The 18,652-nt window shown below is 33.5% G+C and overlaps 1 protein-coding gene across 4 annotated transcripts in view; it reads right to left on the bottom strand.

The window, feature by feature from the left end:
• RNGTT (RNA guanylyltransferase and 5'-phosphatase) overlaps positions 1 to 18,652 on the bottom strand; it is a 264,777-nt gene that overhangs the window by 60,249 nt on the left and 185,876 nt on the right. For all 4 annotated transcript variants that reach the window (XR_010381315.1, XM_064486867.1, XM_031456025.2 and 1 more), the window contains exon 13: positions 12,966 to 13,066. Coding sequence is in view for 3 of the 4 variants with exons in the window: in XM_064486867.1 (XP_064342937.1) it covers positions 12,966 to 13,066 (101 nt within the window). In the remaining variant the exon portion in view is untranslated. The remainder of the gene's footprint in view (positions 1 to 12,965; positions 13,067 to 18,652) is intronic.

The raw sequence follows: 18,652 nt of genomic DNA, 5'->3' as shown, positions 1-18,652 counted from the left end.
TAAGGAACTTCAAAGGTAGAGGGGAATTAGTTTGGATTTGAGGAATAAAGTTTTTAATAATTTAGTTTTGTTATAGGCATTCCTAATCTTGGACAACTGAGACACAGACTTTAATTTTGAACTTTTTTAGTATCACCTTGAACTGAGCCATTTTAAATAAAATACCCACTGTGAAAAATATAAGCACTGAATGGGAAAGCGTACATTATTACCCAGTTTAACCAGACGTTGGCTAGAATTTTAATAATAGAGTATAAAAGGAGAATCTTAGGAATAGTGGAAAAGGTGAAAAGAAAAAAAAAATTGCAGAGAAAAATTCTCCATGGTGCTACATTATCAATAATGAACTGCGACATGAGGATTCCAGTTTCCAAAGACAAATCTGTAAATATGCTTCCATGATCAATATATTTAGCAAAATATGAGCTAACTCAAGAACCTAGACTCTTAATGTTTAGTAATAAATTCTTCCCAACATAGTATAACAAACTACTATAAGATATTTTATACAAATATTTAAAACTAATAGAAGATGAATATAGAATTTAATTTTAATAAACCAGTTTCCATGTTCCAACTTAATTTTATAGTTAGTAGTTTTTAATATGATAAGCATTGATAGTTTGTAAACCTACCATACATTTTGAGTAAGTGTTATATTGCATATGTACAATATGTTAAGATGTAGATATGTAATATATTTAATGGCAAGTATATATACTACATTTACATGTTTGTTATACATATCACTTTTCAGTATTTCTTTAAATTATAAAAAATTCAAATAATGATCATATTTCTTGCTAAGGAGAAATCCGTATTTTCTTGAAATTACTGTCTTGTATTATGGACTTTTTATTATGCTGCATATGAAAAAGGGGATATGATAATGATGAAACATTCTTGATGCATCAGACTGAAAAATTAGATATTTACGAACCATGTCTGAAGCTAAAGTTCTAAATGGATAACCTTTTTCCCCTCTTGCTCTCATTTTGAAAGATATATAAATTTAATTTGGTTACCGGCATGGTCTATTGGGCTGAGCACAAGATGGTGGTAAAAAAAATATTTAGCGTTCCAGTTTTGGCCTCTTACTCCAGACTAATCTCAATTCACTGAATGCTCTTGGATAAGTCATAAACTAAATGATATTTCTCAATTTCCCCATCTGTAAAATGGAGATAACTATCCTACCTCATGAAGACATTATTTACTTTAACTGGGTAAAATATTGTGAAAATAAAAAAATGATCAAAATGCTCAGTCCAATTAAAATTTAAACTTAAGTCATTATTCAAACTGAAATTCTGAAAATGCACCTTTAAAAATCTACACTGAATACTCTAACAGCATTTGATGAAAATTACCTGACTCATCTGCACCTTCGTCTTTCAAAGGATATAGAGTAGCGTGAAAGTAAGTGACAACTTATAATTTAGAATAGATGCTCTGGCCAGCTCACTGGCTCCAAAGGTGATCTGTGGTTATGTAACAAAAGCCCAGAATCCACAGAACAATTAAAAGATAAATGATCATCCAAGAGAAACTGAATGTAACAGAACCAGTTTCCGGAGATAACAATGAAAATTATAGGAAAAGACTGAAGTTATTGTCAGTATAATACACTCTAACTTTCCTCATCTAAATCAAAAACTATGTTTACTAAGTAGTGTAGAAACTGATACAGTTAAAAACTAACTTGGCATAAATGCATCAAGTGTTTATCTTATTTGCACCTTCTTTTTCTCAATTCACAAAGCTCTTGGCTGGAAACAACCTTTCTAAAGAACTATGCACCACTTTTAATTCAATAAGTAATTAGCAAGCAACTACAGCGTCAATTCTTCTTAAAAGTTACACAAAATTAAATTTTGTAAATTAAACTACATGTTACTGGGACTTCTGCTTCCAGGAAGACGGTAGACAAACTTTTCCCTATTTCTCCCACTAAGTACAACTAAAAACCAGGGGCATTGTATATATGAACAGAAGAAGACATTAAAGGGTAGAGAGAACAAGGTATACCAAGTAGGGAGCTTAAGACCCAAGGAACATGGTAATAAATACCCTAGGTGTTTTTATTTTTTGCTTCATGCATTTTAGACTGGGAACAAGAGAAGCCAATAAGCCAACGGGAGAAGACCAGAAAAAAGCCCCAAGAAAAGCCTGCTCTCTCCATCCAGGAAATGGACAGCCTAGCAAGACAGAAAACTTTTAGGTAATCACCACTCTACTCTAGCAAACCACCACAGAAAAAACTTTGTGCCATCCCCAGCCCTAACAGCAAAGCCCAAGTAGGGGGCCTGGACGTCCATCCTCACCAGACTTTAACAAGGAGCTCCAAACCTTTGCCAGGATGTGGACAGAGAAAGCTGACTAGGGAGCCATGAGAGACATCCTCCTCCACAACCACAATGATAGTGAAGACCATGGAAGAACTAGACTTCCACCCCCATCCACAAGGGGATTCTGAACTTAGACCCCTGATCAGCAGAAATAAGGAGCATCTCCCAGTCTTCCCCACCAAACGCTGCCCCCTCCCCACACCATTCTACAGAGGTCAAGAGGGGAAACTGGGCTTCCACTTCCACCTGGCAGTAACAAGGCAGCACCTCCTTCCCCTTGATGGACAGGTGTCAGGGAGGAGTCTACTTTTAGAATGACAAGCCATTGACTTATCTAGGTAACTTAAGTACAGTTAGTTATTAAAAGGTTTAATATCTATGCTTCTGCTAGACTGTATAGTGAGGGTCAAAAATTCTGGGTTTTAGAGCTTTCAATGAGCAGAAATACACAATGCATCAAAACATTCTAGTATGTATAATACAAGATATACATGAAAAATGGACTTAAAAAAAAGAAAACCAAATGACAGGTATACTTTGAAAAAGTTCCAAGGAGCAACTTACATAATTATAAATTAGCCAGTGAAATTTTGGCAGACAAACATAATCACAGGGAATTTTGCCAGAACATTTCTAATGCTATTGTTTCAAAAATACTTCCAGGACTTTTTGTCAGCATAAGGATTCCAAATCTAAGGTACTTTCAAAATGACATCTTTGATCTCACAGAATCATAACAATATTCTAGGACATTAGAGGAAAAAAAGTCCCTTCATCAATAACAATGGTATCTGTCTGTATACAGCTCTAAAACGCAAAGAAGTCTAATCTTATTTCTTAAATACAACAAAATAAAATTCTAAAATGAAAGTAACATTCTAGTCTAGTATCTTTTGTAGGCAAATATAAATTATTCAGTACTAATTATTCAACAAAAATGTACAGTCCCCACTTGGTATCCCCAGGGGACTGGTTCCAGGACCCCCCCACCCCATGGATACCAAAATCCAAAGATGCTCGAGTCCCTCATATACTATTTATGGCACAGGACAGTCGGCCCTCCTCAGGATGCAGAACCCAGGGATGCAAAGGGCCGACTGTATTAGTCATCTATTGTGTGAGAGACATGAAGATTCATTTATTCAGTGAACAGGTATTTATTAAGTGTCGCCAATGTGCAGAATGGTAGATCCTAGGGAAAAAAGAAGAGCTTATTATTCCAAGGAGCATAAGGACAAGGTAAAAGAAAAAAGTATTCAGTCCTTCTTGTCATTCTCAGTAGTTATGTTCTATAAAATCACCAGGAACACTGAATTAGTGAATACTGAACCATTGCTCCTGGGGGAAATAAAGCATTTATGTTCCTGCAATCCTCTGATCGTAATGTTTTTGTCAACCAAATAACATATAACTTTGCTTTCTGTGTGTTTTTGTTTAAAGATTTATTATTTAACATATATTGTTGATCCATTAACATTGAACTTATGGCCAGTAACGCTGTAACTCCTGCCTGAATGAAGCTTATCTAACATACATGTTTTCTCTGGAAGGCACATCATAGCTTTCTTGCACTTCAGAACACTAGACAGCACTTTAGCACTATAGTTTGGAGGCCATTTAAACAGTGAAACCACACACACAGACACACACACAAAGCACCAAAATGTGAAAAACACAGCACCACAAAAAAGACACTTGTTTACAGTATGAGAGTTAAAACAAGAAAGCAGAGCAATGCCTTGTTCGACTTCAGCTGGGAACATGTACATCAGATGACTCCTAATTTTTGTCACTCTATGCATACCCATGAGTGACTGTGAAGGCATTGCAAGTATTAATTTTGAGATTACAAATAAATTGTAGCTAGTAGGTGAACCCACAAGTGCAGAATCTGTGAATAATAAGCATCAATTGTATATACTCAATCATGCAAATGCAGAGCAGAAAGTTACTTTACAAGTGATCTTTCCAAAGCTCTCAATGTTCAGACGTGAAAAGGGGTGGAAGAGCTGCATGACACAGACTAGGTCAGAATCTAACTAATGAACACCCCCAAACCCAAAACACGGGCACTTCAGAGAATGAAGACTATCAGGATAGCTTAACTGCAGTAAACTAAAGCCTTATTAAATGCTCACAATCATTATACACTTCATTATGTGGCTAGGCTTACTTTCCACCACTCCTTTTTCTTTAAATATTAGAAAGACTGCTGTATAAAAAGCAAAATGTTCCATTTAAAAGACAAAATATAACCAAAAGAGAATCAATCCAGCTAAGTGCCGTTTACAAGACATAAATCTAAACTATGAGGAAAGAGAATTACTCAAGTTAAAAGGTAAAACAATATATACCAGGGGTATTGGTTTCCTAGGACAGCCATAACAACGTACCACAAAGTGGGTGGCTTAAAACAACGGAAACATATCGTCTTACAGTTCTTAGGGCCAGAGGTCTGAAATCAAGGTGTTGACAGCATCACGCCCACTCTGAAACCCATAGGTGAGAAATCCTTTCTTGCCTCTTCCTAGCTTCTGGTAGTTTGCCAACAATCCTCGGCTTTCCTTGGCTTAGAGCTGCAGCACGTCAACCCTAGTCTCCCTCATCACATGGAATTCTCTCCTCCTGTATCTCTGTGTCCTTTCTCCTCTTACCAATCTCTCTAACGACACCAGTCTACAGGATTAAGGGCCCACCCTATTCCAGTATGACCTCACCTTAATTTACACTTTGATTCCATCTACAAAGACTATTTCCAAACAGGGTCACATTCATAGGCACCAAAGCATTCAACATACCTTTCTGAGGGAAACTTTTCAACCTACTGCACCAGGCAAACGCTAACCTAAAAGGGGTGCGGTGGGGGAGAGGCGATGGCAGTGGTGTGGACAGGGTTCTAGTAATGCCTACTAATGTCAGACAATGTACTAGGTGAGAATAAGGGTAGTACAATAAGACCGGTAAGAGGCTACTGCGGTAGTCCAGGAAATACAGTGCTAGTCTGAACTGAGATCATGACTATGGAACAAAAGAAAGTCTGCAGATTTAAGCAATATCTAAGTAAAACTAACAGGACTTCATTGTATAACCTAGGTAAGGGAGACAAAGATGATTCCTAGGTTTCTGGCTTGTAAAATTGACTAGACTACGTGGGTGATCTCTATCTTCTAGCCAGCTACTTTCTAAAGCAGAGATAATATCAATTCTTCTTATTGATCGCTAACTCTCCAAGGTCAGTCCTAATTCTCTACTCTGGTTTTCTTGATCTATCACAATCTGGTCCTGGTCGACTTTATTCAAGTCTCCACTACCATACACTCTAGTTATTTAATCAATATATCGTGTAATTTCATGACTTTTTTCAGACTAAATATCTTGAATGCCTTGTTTATATATTTACAAAGTTCTACTCAAATGAACCATCTTCTATGGAACCTTCTTTGTGCTATTACTGACAAAATATTTTACACGTAATATAAGACTCCTGCAATACCTTATTCACACTGATAGTACAGCATCTGTCACGCTGATATGTATCTGTATCTGTCTCTCCAGTCAAGATACTCTTACCTTCAGAGTAGGGCTTATCCATCTTTTAATTCCCAGCACCTAACAATGTGGTTTGCACACAGATGGTTTTCAAGAAACGGTTACTGAATAGTGATTAATCAGTTTTAACTACCATAGCTACTTACTATGCTGAAAGTCTAAAAATAAATGGAGGACAAGTAGGATAGCGATTTTTTTTTTCATTTTTATAAATTAGATTCTGAAAAAGATGAATAAAGTCCTTTGTTTCTTAGTAATGAATTCATGTAATTTACAGTTAATGTATTCTTAAATCCCTTGAGATTATATAATATGGTCTATACTTTCTATAATAAATCCATATTTAAATGCTGAAGCAATTTTAAAATCTGAATAATACAAATTCCAGCTCTTGTTATAAAAATTAAAACATTACCCAAAAGAGGTAAATTTGATAATATTTGAGGAACTTGTCTAAATGTATAATGGTTAGTAAAAATATTCGATACTAACAAATATTATTAATTTGTTAATTAATTTGATACTAAGATGTTAACATACAATTTACCTACATACAATTTAGATCATCAATTTTCAAACAGTTAAATAAAAATAAAATGTACTTTTTTAAAAAGCTGCATAATCTAGACTTCCTTTGATGACTGAAAACATGTTTATGAAACCTCAATGACTTTTGTTTATCAATAGGAACATGAACTATCTTTGAGCTGCAGTTGTAGAAAACATCTAGTTGATAAAGGTTTCTAATTAAAATATTGTAAGGTGGTAAATTATTATAAACATAACTGTTAAATCTGTAGTGTTTACATTGAACAATGCTGGTATAGTGTATGAGCGTTTAGAAAACCTAAAGCTTAAGTTGCAATTACACAGTGAAATATGTTTCCTATGATTAAGAATAAATTTTTTAAACAAAAGTCATATGTAACAGGCACCAATATAATAACATTAAAATATTAAAAAAAAAACCACTAGCAATACTGCTACATGAAGCTTAGAAAAAATGATGGGTCATAATTGTTCTTACTATCCCATTATTCAACACTTGGAAGTCCAGTTTGCCAAGACAGTTTTCTTATGTATACAAAGAACAAAATGAGCTCCTTCCATACCCTTCCCCCATATTCTTTCCCCTGAGATTCAAAGCTTAATATGAGTTCCATTTTCCAGAGATAAAAGGACTGCATTAACAATGATGTGCCCGAGCTTTCTTCTTTTTACAATAAATTACCATATTTATATTTTGAAGCTGTCATATGCTAGAGGATATTAAATATCCTCTTGTCATAATTAACTCTTTAAACCAAATTAAATGGCTTGGTTCAAAACAGACTGTGAAAGTTAAAAGAATATAATTTTATCATTAATTATTTTGCAATTATTTTAATAATCAGAGCTATTTAATTTATTCCATAATAGATTTTAACAGAGAAATGCACTGTGGCTAAAAAGCTCAAATTTTTCTTCCATTTACCCTTAAGAAATAAGCAAGAATTTGAACTTGGGATGTTTACCAATAAATGTATAGTAACTTCATAAATACTTCAGGCCAAATCCTAACACAGCAAGCTATAACAAATTGCTAATTTTTAAAATTCCATCCATAATTGTATCAAATGAACCCCAGTAGACTACAACATAAATACTTCATTGTCTGAAGGCTTAGGTAATATTTTTGTTATAAACACTATTTTTTCTGCAGCAGACTAATATAATGGCATGGAAAGTAACTCTCCTTCACGTATACAATACAAACTCAAGAAGGTCTACAGTAAAATACTGGGTTCACAAGTTACCTAGATTAGTTTGAATCTCATTCTCTTCAATGTGATTCAAAGTAGGAAATGCACTAGTATTTAATCTACACAAAATTCTTCAGAGATATCCACAGGTAACAAGCTTCTTATAGCACAAAAGCTAACTTAGAAAAACTGCAATTAAGGAAAACATGTTAAATTAGAACAAATGATACAAGCAAAAGATTCTCGTTTTAAAGAATTTTAAATGAATAAATATGAAAGTTAAATTCCAGAGAACCAAATGATGAAACAAAGGTGATACCAATTTCTCCTTAGTAAATTAACAAGTGAAAAGTATTTTGACTTCAGTGAGGTTGTAAATACACGTTTTGAGACCACATGCTTCTTTTCTCCTAGGTGTATTGAATATGGTATTTATTTTTGGTAGATGGCCCAAGAAAGATTTTCTGTAGGAAGTAGGGAAGATAAAATGAAAGCGTTAACAGGGATTACCAGTAACTAATAGACAGCAGGGCAGAAGAATTGAAAAGCCAGCTACAGCTCCTCTTTCCTCTCCCAGCCCACATTGGAAATGAAGTATAGACAAGAATTTGACAGAGTAACCACTCAAAGGACTGAAACCTAAGGAAGCATTTGTCTTAAAAAATTTCTGCGTGGTGAGAATATTTTCAAATAGGATAGCCAAAGCAGATACCATGGGCCATTTGCTAAAAGATAAAAGTGGCCATGGTTATACCCCTGAAAATATAACCAGCTATATGCCAAATCACAGTCATTAAATGTACTACATAATAACATAGGTTATACTACTGTTCTTACCTCTAATTTCACTTATTTAAAATAATTTTTTAATGAAATGTAGATAAAAGAGTGAAGCATTTCATTTTAAAACAGAGCAGATGGGGAAAAAAGAAAAAGAAATAAGATTTTTTCCCCCAATAGTTTATTACCTATATTCTTGCTGACTTAATCCTTTCTTGTATAAGAACTTTTTTCCAACATTTGGAATATTTTACCAGTATAATTTCTTTCTTAAAAATAATAACACTAGTTCAAATAAGCATGAGAAATGGAATTAATCATTCTTCTCTAAAAACAAATCTAAGCAAAAGGAAAATATACACTTTAGTCAGCAGAATGAGAGGACTTCTTTATACATTTTCAAGTAAAGTAGAATCGTGTGGTTGATTCTACTTACTTCATTGTGCTTATTACTTAGCTAGCATTTCTCAACTTCAAATGCCCAGACCTGAAATGCATCATTTTATTTAATCCCTACAAAACCTCATAAAGCAATAATTTTTTTTTGCATTTTAGCCCACTAGCTTGTAATCGCAAAGTCAATAAGGGCAGAAACCGTATTTACTTTGTTCACTTCTACAATTAAACACAGGGTCTGAATAAATCTTCCCAATAATCTATGTGCTAAGCACTATTACTGTGGACATTTTACAGATGAAGAAGCTTAGAAAATTTAAGGAACAAGACTACAACAGCAAGTTAGTAGCAGACCTAAGATTTGGTTCTGTGCAGTCTTGGCCAATAATCCATGTTCTTAACCACTATACGTACTGTCAACCACTATTTTAAGACATTTGTTATCAAAAAATTCTATAAATAAGTTTTGTGACTTTGTTATGTTCTTGCTCTCCAGGTGTTTTAACAATTTATAATTAATTACACAAATAAATTGAAGATATATGCATTTTAAAAGGGAAAACTTAACAGAGATTGGAATCAAACAGGAAATGATTCACATTGAAAAGTGAATTTACACGGTTCAGCAAACCACAGAATTACAGGACCGGCAAAAAGGGAATATGGACTTTTAAATCTATCTTACTGAAAACAACAAAAATAATAGCAAACAGAGAAACACTTACCATGTGCTACCTGTTCTAAAATATTTTACATATATTAGTTCATTTAATCCTCACAAAAGTCTTGTGAATCCCATTTTCCTGATGAGGAATTAGAGGCACAGAAAAAAGGAATGTGCTCAAGGTCACACAGCTGACAAGATTTAAACCTAGAACCTATGCTCTAAACTATGCTACACAAACAGCAAGTTTATCCTGCTCACTGTAAGTCACTGACATCGTACTCTAGAGTTTGCACTTTCCAGAACACAACCTTTGTAATCCTAGCTTCTGACAATGACCACAGGTTTTGGTTGTAGATTGGTTAATATAAAGCCACAATACTTTTAAAGCAATGTAAAGCTCTCAGATGAAAATCTGTATTGTATGTCTATAAAGGTCAACACAATGTAAACTGCTAAGATATACACAAGTTATTTCAGGCCATGATAAATCAACATTAAATAAACACACCTCAAATTTTCAGAAATGACACTACAAGAAGTGAAAAGAGCAAACTTTAGATTTTAATTGCCACCAAAAGGGCATTTAATAGATTTTTTATTTGCATTAAATTTTAATCTAACAGGAATCTATACTACAATCACCTTATTATACCAGCTGAGGGAGGTTCAAAACTATACTTTGAAAGCCTAAAACTGCATTTAAAAAAAATCATTGCAGATATTTTCAAAGATTGGTATGTATATCTTTCAAGACATTCCACTCTATACTAAGCCTTGTAGAAATATTTAGAAGTACAATCAAGAAAAGAAATTAGCTTCTCTCATGGTATTTCAGTATCCTAGTCCCACTTCACTAGGCACATGCTTGGATTCTTATCATTCAGACACATAGATACTCTGCTTTCAAACTACTACAGGCATGTTTCTTATTATGCTCTCTAAAAAACCGCACCTAACATAAGCATTAGATATAAACTCATTTATTTTGTGAAAACTGCTATAATACATAACATTCTTTACATGAAAAAAAACACATTACTCAGGCTAACTGAATAATACATATTTTATGCAATAGTTATCACATTATATTTCATATTAAAAACCCCATTTTTGAGAACTGACACTCATGTTACATAAATTAATCATGTGCCTCCACCAATGTAACTTGCATATTCATATCCGAAAAAAATCACTGTAAATGCTGATATTTCAGTGTGTTTTAAAGATTTAAAGATACAGTAGAATAAAAAATGATTCATTTTTATAAGACATTTAAATTGGTAAAGGTTTTAAAAAATAAAATACACTTAAAAATGTACTAAGAACAAAAGCAAATGACAAACTATTGAACAGAATTACATTTTGCTATACTTAATTGCAATGGACAATTACAAGGAAAAAATTAATAATATCATTTTTACTACTTAGAAAAATGGACATTCTACATTTAGCCTCGGGTAGCTTTTAAGTCCTGCTAAGAATTACAATCCGTAAAAACCAAAACAAAATCATCTTTCAAAACTCAATGAAGCAATCAATAAAAACACACAAGAGTTTATACTCCTTAATGAAATACCATAAATAAAGCATTAGGCAAATTAGAAGATTTAGTAATGAAGCAATTTAACAAATTTTACTTCAGCTTTGAAGTCTTATTTCCAAAGAACCATATTCATCTGTGTCTTTTAAGGAAAAAAAAAAAGATGCAGGCAGCCCCATTCAAATTAATCCCTCAGCCACCACCACTAGAAGTGAAAATGTCTCTAAGACATTTTCATAAAAACACACCAGGCCTACACTCAGCTTGCATAACTACTGATGTGGAGGTTTCACTGTGAACCAGCAACCCAGAATACCTGTACACCAAGTACTTTGTCAGGAATAATGATCTGGAGCTTACTACTTGTCAATACTTATCCAAAGATATTATGTAGGGAACCACAGTTTCCAAAAATATTGATTAATAATATTCAATGATTCATCTAATTAATAATTAATAGTATCACATTAATATAATACATTATATTGATGATATTGCTTAGTAATTAATAAATATTGATATTAATATTGATGCCAATGCATAGCTAGGATTAAATTAAAGAAATAATATTTTTGGCTAAGAACTGGTAAGTAGTAAACCCAACACTATTCTTCGTGACAAAGTATACAGATATTTGGTGTACAGATATTCTGGGTTGCCAACATTATTTCTCTTATCTGATCTTTGTTATTATTGTATGGAACATATATATATAATATAATGTTATTATTATTATTGTATGGAATATATATTTATATATTTTATATATATATATATATATATATATATATTCCATACAATCCTATACAGTCGAAAGTTATCCATCTATCCTTGGATTAAACCAGACTAATACAGAACAAAATACCTAAAACAACACTATTTGGGACCCCAGATAACTGTTCTGCCTAAACTGTACTTTGTTATTAAGTCACAAATTCTTATTTAAAGATAAAAATACTAACTACTCTATTTTTTGAAAACTGATACCCATAAGATTTAATAAACTCCTTTTTGTAGTTAGGACTCACCACACTACACAGTGTCCTTTATTTAAGACAGTACAGTCTCTTAAGAGACTTAATCCTCTGGAATTTGGATTCATATAACTGATCATACATCCTTCATTACAAAAGACCAAGTCTATAGTTCATCTTTGGCAAGTAAAAAGTATTTCATGGCATGCACTGGGAAACTTTTAATCTCTCTGACAGCATTACCTTATTCATTTTCTCTTTATGATTTCCTTGATTAAACATCTGTTTTGTTGTTATGTATTCACTCATATACGATGCCATAAAATATTGTGGAACAAAGTAAAATAAAACAAAGCTTTGGAAAAATAATGAAAATATTCATGCTAAAGCATCTTTTATTCTAAAATAGCAACCAATGAAGTCACAAAAGATTAACCAATAAATGAAAAAACTTAACAATTAATGAACATTATGAAAAAATCTTAATGAAATTCAACAATTAAAACCTTATCCCAATAATATATAGATAAATGTTTGCTATGCAAATGTAAACGTGAAGTAGTTCCCTTCAAAGGAAAAAAGGCTTGTTTCAAAACATTTTAATAATAATAATAATAATAATAATAATAATAATAATAATAATAATAATAATAAATAATAATAATAATATCTTAGGCTTATTATTCACTTGACAGGATTACTTTCAAGTAAAATTTATTTTCACTTACAATGTAACAAAGTTCATTCTCTATTTACTAAAATTAGTGAAGATTAAAGGATGCTACAAAATGTTAGCTGTAATAGGTCAAAGAAGTAATCCATATTTTGGAGTACATATATAAAATATATAATAAAAATATGTTTACTTTTTTTTAAAGTGTATGTAAAATACCTAGTAAACAGTGAAGCCTTATACAAACAGCATTATTTCATGTAAAAAATGATGGGGGAACAAAAGTGCACACTTACCCTTCTCCTCCCATTCTTGTTATTTTTAGGCGAAAATCCACAGAATTCAGACTGGGAGGCTTCCATTTCAAAATATCATCACATCGACCAGGTTTATATTTCTGAAGTGATTAAAATCATAATAATAGTTAATAATAAGCTGAAAATTTAAACATTTGATTTATTAAATATTAATTATTTTTATTAAGCAAAATCACTGCTTCTTTTCTGAATATAATTTTTGTTATTTTCAACGGATGAGTGGAGTTGGATATCTGCCATCTTACTGAGGACTGTTCTCCTTTTTCTGCCAGAGGATGCAGACCCTTGCTTGTGAAAGTCTCAAAGAAGAATGAAACCTATTATTTCCCTCTGATCCCACTATGCCTTAAAGGAAGTTAAATCATTTAAATTCTTTTTGTTTTTTCTTATTCAGTTTTACTGTGGAATAACTGACAACGAATAAAATTAACCAACGAATTTTGACAAACGGATACAACCATGCAATCATCACCAAAATCATGATATATATAGCACTTCCATCACCCCAAAAAGTTCCCTCTTGTCATCTGCAGTCAATTCCCTCCCACCAATTCTCTGGGAACAGTGACCTTCTATCACTATAGTTATGTCCTTTCTGGAATTCACAAGAAATTCTTAACACAGGTTCTGCAATAGGTTGGTGCATATATTAGTAGCCTGTTCCTTTGTATTAAACTGAGTAGGATTCCATTCTACATCTATATAACAAATTGTTAATGCATTTACCAAGTTGATGAATATCTGGGATGTTCCCATTTTAAGGTTATCATGAATGATGCTGCTCTGAACATCTGTGTGGACACATGTTTTCAAAACTTTGAGGTAAACAGGAGTAGGATGGCTGGGTCACATGGTAATGTACGTTTAACTTTATAGGATACTGTCAAATTGTTTTCCAAAGTGGCAATAACATCTTCCATTCCCACCAGTAATATATGAGAGATCAATCTGCTCCACACCCACCCTCCGAAGCACAAACTAACAACTGTGTAACCAGTGAACTTTGGAGTGAAGACCAATCTTGTACTTGGTGAAGAATGCACTCTGGACCCCAAGGCAGAAGCCAGTTACCTACTGGCTAAAATGCTCCTGCACAGGCCACTGAGGAAGAGGATTTGGCAGACACTGAGGGAATTATGTGGCTTTTATGCTTCTTGATCACAGAGGCTGTGCTTTGTCCCTTCAGCAAGGAGGATCCTGCCAATATCTCCAAGGGGCAGGATGCAGTAGCCTATATTGTCCCCAAGCCTTTGGCTGAAAGGACTCCTTGAGCTCATCGACTCCTTCAGTGGTTACTGGGTCATATCCTCTCATTTCTGTGATTAGCTCAGAGCATCTCTATGAAATCTAACCCTTTCCCCAACGATAAAGAAATTTCCCTGCCAATGGTGTAGCCAATGAGAAAGGCAACCATAGGAAGAAAACTTCCAACTAAACTAACATGAAACACATTTGTTAATTGTGGGGGAAAATAAAGCTTTTAAATTAATTTTAAATAAATTTTCACTCTAAATTTTTAATTCTAAAGTATGTCTCATAACTTTAATATGCATTTCTCTAATGATAAAAGATGCTGAAGATCTTTTAATTTGCTTATTGGCTATCTGTGAATCTTCTTTAGTGAAGTGTCTGTTCAAAATTTTACCCTTGTTTTTACTGCGTTATCTTCTTATAAAAAGTTGCTTGTATATTCTGGATAAATAGCTTTGTTTGGATATATGCACTGCAAATTTTTTCTCCTAGTTTTTGTCTTACCTTTTCATTTTCTTAGCAATTCTTTGAAGATATTTTAATGAAGTCCAATTATCTATTTTCTTCCAGCCTTATTGAGGTATGGTTGAGAAATAAAAAAATTTAAGGCATACAATATGATGTTTTGATATATGTATACACTGTGAAATGATTACCACAATCAAGCTAATTAGCATATCCATCATCTCACAGTTACTTCTTTGTGTGTGTTGTAAGAACATTTAAGATCTATTCCCTGAGGAAATTTCAAGTATACTTCATTATTAACCACAGTCGCCATGCTATACCTTAGGTCTCCAGAACTTATCCATCTTATAACTAAAACTTTCTACCCTTTGGTCAATAGCTCCCCTCTTCCCTTAGCCCCCAGCCCCTGGTAACCACCATTCCACACTCTTAAGTTTGACTTTTTTTTTCCTCACATTTCATACATATGTGAGATCATGAGACCTTTCTAGGTCTGCTTATTTCACTTAGTATAATATATTCCAGATTCATTCATGTTGTCACAAATGGCAGAATTTCCTTCTTAAGGCTGAATAATATTCCTCTGTATATACATACAGTATTTTCTTTATCCATTTATCCATTGACCGACACGTAGCTTGTTTCCATATTCTGGCTACTGTGAATACCTCTGCAATAAAGATGGGAATGTAGATATCTCTTCGAGATGCTGATTTTACTTCTTTTAGCTACAAGCCCAAAAGTGGAATTGCCATTTTTTGAGGAACCTCCATACTTTTTTTTTTTTTGTAAGAGCAGTATCAATTTACATTCCTACTAACAGTGCACAAGGGTTCCCTTATCTCCACATGCTCAGCAGCATGTTATCTTTTCACTTTCTGATAATGGCCACCCTAACTGGTGTGAGGTGATAGCTCAGGGTGGTTTTGATTTGCATTTCCCTGATGATTAGTGATGTTAAGCATCGTTTCAAAATCGTCAATTTTAAACTTTTATAATTTGTGCTTTTTGTGCCCTCTTTAAGGAATCTTTGCCTATCCTAAGGTCACTGCAATTTTCACTACATTTTCTTAAGGAAATTTTATAGTTTTACCTCTTATTTTTAGATATATGATCCATTTGAGGTTAATTTATTTATATGGTGTGTTAAAGAGACAGTGACAGTGATTGTTTGGCAGATGGATATCAAATTGATCCAGTATCATTTGTTGAAAAGATTTTACTTCCCTCACTGAATGAATTGCCTTGGCATCTCTGTCAAAAATCAACTGTTTATAGATATAGATATATTTCTATTCTCACTAATCTGTTGCATTAATAAATATGCCTTTCTTCCTGCTAATAACATAGTCTTGATTACTGCAGCTTTATATTAAGTTTTGAAACCAGGTTGTATATTTCAAATTTTGATCTTTTTCCAAACTTTCTTAGCTATTGTAGCATTTATATTTCCAGATATATTTTAAAATCATGTGGTCAATTTCTATGAAAAGTAAGTCTACTGGGATTTTAAGTAAGAGCACACTGAATCAATAGATCAATTAAGGGAGAAATAACATCCTAACAATATTGAATCTTTCAGTTCATTAACTGCAAATCTCCATTTATTTAGCTCTTCCTAAATTTCTCTCAGCAATGTTTTGTAGTTCTCAGTGTACAGGTCTTACACAACTTTTGTTAAATTTATTCCTAAAAATGTAATATTTTGGTGGTATTATCAACACAGAAAAATCAGTTGTTTCTATACAACAGCAATGAACAATTCAAAAAAGGAAATTAGGAAACCAATGATATCTACAATAGCATCTGAAAGAACAAATACCTAAGAAAAAATTAATCCAAGGAAATGAATGATCTGTACACTGAAAATTACAAAACATTACTGAAAAAGTTTTAAAAGACCTAAAACTAGGAAGACATCCCATATCCATAGATAGGAAAAGTGACATTGTGATTTATAATAAATATATATTTGGTCTTATTCCCCATTTCTGGCGTAGAACTCCTAAAACCCTGGAATTTCCAAAATGATAAGAGTGATAATGGTCTTTTATTATATTAATTAATAAGGTGACTCTGGGGAAACACCTAAGAATGACGGCTGGTTGTCAGGTGAGCCAACCAAGTAATAAGAGGGTTGGAACTTTGATTCCCACCCCTCTGACCTCCAGGGAGGGGAGAGGGGCTAGAGGCTGGATCAAATGCCAATGGCAGTGATTTCATCAATCATGCGTGTGTAATCAAGCCTCCATAAAAAACAAAAAAAGGGGGGGGGTGAAGTGTTTAGAGAGCTTATGAGTTGGTGAACACATGAATATTCGAGAAGTGTAGCACACCTGGAAAGGCACGGAAGCTCCATACTCCTCCCTCTTATCTTGCCTTATGTATCTCTTCTCTCTGGCTGTTTCTCAGTTATATTCTTTTATAATAAACCAGGAAACTAGTAAGTCTTATGTTTTTCTGAATTATGTGAGCCACTCTAGCAAACTAATCAAACCTGAGAAGGGGGTCATGGGAACCTCTGATTTATAGCCAGTAGGTCAGAAGTACCAGCAGCAATCTGGACTTTAAGTAGTGTCTGAAGTCCAAGGAGAGGGTCATTAGAATCTCCAATCTACAGCTGGTCAACTAGAAGCACCTGAACTTACGACTGGCATCTGAAGTTGGGGATGGAGGGGAGATGGAAGAGGGACAGTCTTCAAGGCTGAGCCCCTAACCTCTGGGATCTGATGCCATCCCTGGGTAGATAGTGTTAGAATTGAGTTGAATTGTAGAACACTAAGCTGGTGTCAGAGAATTGCTTGTTAGTGTAGGGAAACCCCATCCTACATTGGAACTGGTTTCAGAACACCAATTAGGAAGAATTAGTATTGCTAAAATGTCAATATTAACCAAAGCAATCTACAGAATCAATGCAATCCCTATCAAAATTCCAACAGCTTTTTTTTTACGTAAATAGAAAAGCCAATCCTCAAATTCATATGGAGTTACAAGAGGCCCTGAAGAGCCAAAACAATCTTGAAAAAAGAACAAAGTTGGAAGACTAACACTTTCTAATTTCAAAACTTACTATAAAGCTACAGTAGTTAAAACAGAGGTGTTGACATGAGGACAGACATATAGACCAACGGAATAAAATTGAGAGTATAGAAATAACTCATACACCAATAACCAATTTTTTTCTTTACAAGGGTGCCAAGTCCATACAATGGGGAGAGAATACTCTCTTCAACAAACGATGCTGGGACAGCTGGATTTCCACATGTAAAAGAATGAAGATTGGAACCATACGTCCCACCATGTACAAACACTAACTAAAAATGGACCAACAATCTAAATATAACAGGTAAAATCATAAACTTCTTAGAAGAAAATATAGGGATAAATTTTCATAATCTTGGATTTGGTGGTAGATTCTAAGATATGACATCAAAAGCGTGAGCAATAAAAGAAAACAAAGATAAACTGGACTTTATCAAACCAAAAAATCTTTTGTGCATCACAAGACATCATCAAGAAACTGAACCTACAGAATGGGAAAACATATGCATAAATCATATATCTGATAAGGATTTAATATCCAAAATGCATAAAGAACTCCGACTCCAACACAACAACAAAAAGATAAACAACTCATTTTTAAAAACTGTAGAAGAATGAGAATAGAAATTTCTTCCACAGAAGAGATACAAATGGTGGATAAGCACATAAAAAGATGCTCACTATCATTAGCCATGAGGGAAACGCAAATCAAAACCACAGTGAAATACCACTTCATATCTACTAGGGTGCCTGTAATTTAAAAAATAAAAAGGAAAATAACAAGTGTTGGAGAGGATGTGAATAAATTAAAATCCATGTACATTGCTGTAAGGAATGTAGTGATACAGACACTAAGGATCACAGTTTAATGGTTTCTCAGAAAGTTAAACACAGAATTACCATAT

Source organism: Camelus dromedarius, chromosome 6, assembly GCF_036321535.1.
Source record: "Camelus dromedarius isolate mCamDro1 chromosome 6, mCamDro1.pat, whole genome shotgun sequence".
NCBI classification, from domain to species: Eukaryota; Metazoa; Chordata; class Mammalia; order Artiodactyla; family Camelidae; genus Camelus; species Camelus dromedarius.
Note: the sequence above shows the minus strand (reverse complement) of the source record. Positions and strands in the feature narration are given on the sequence as shown.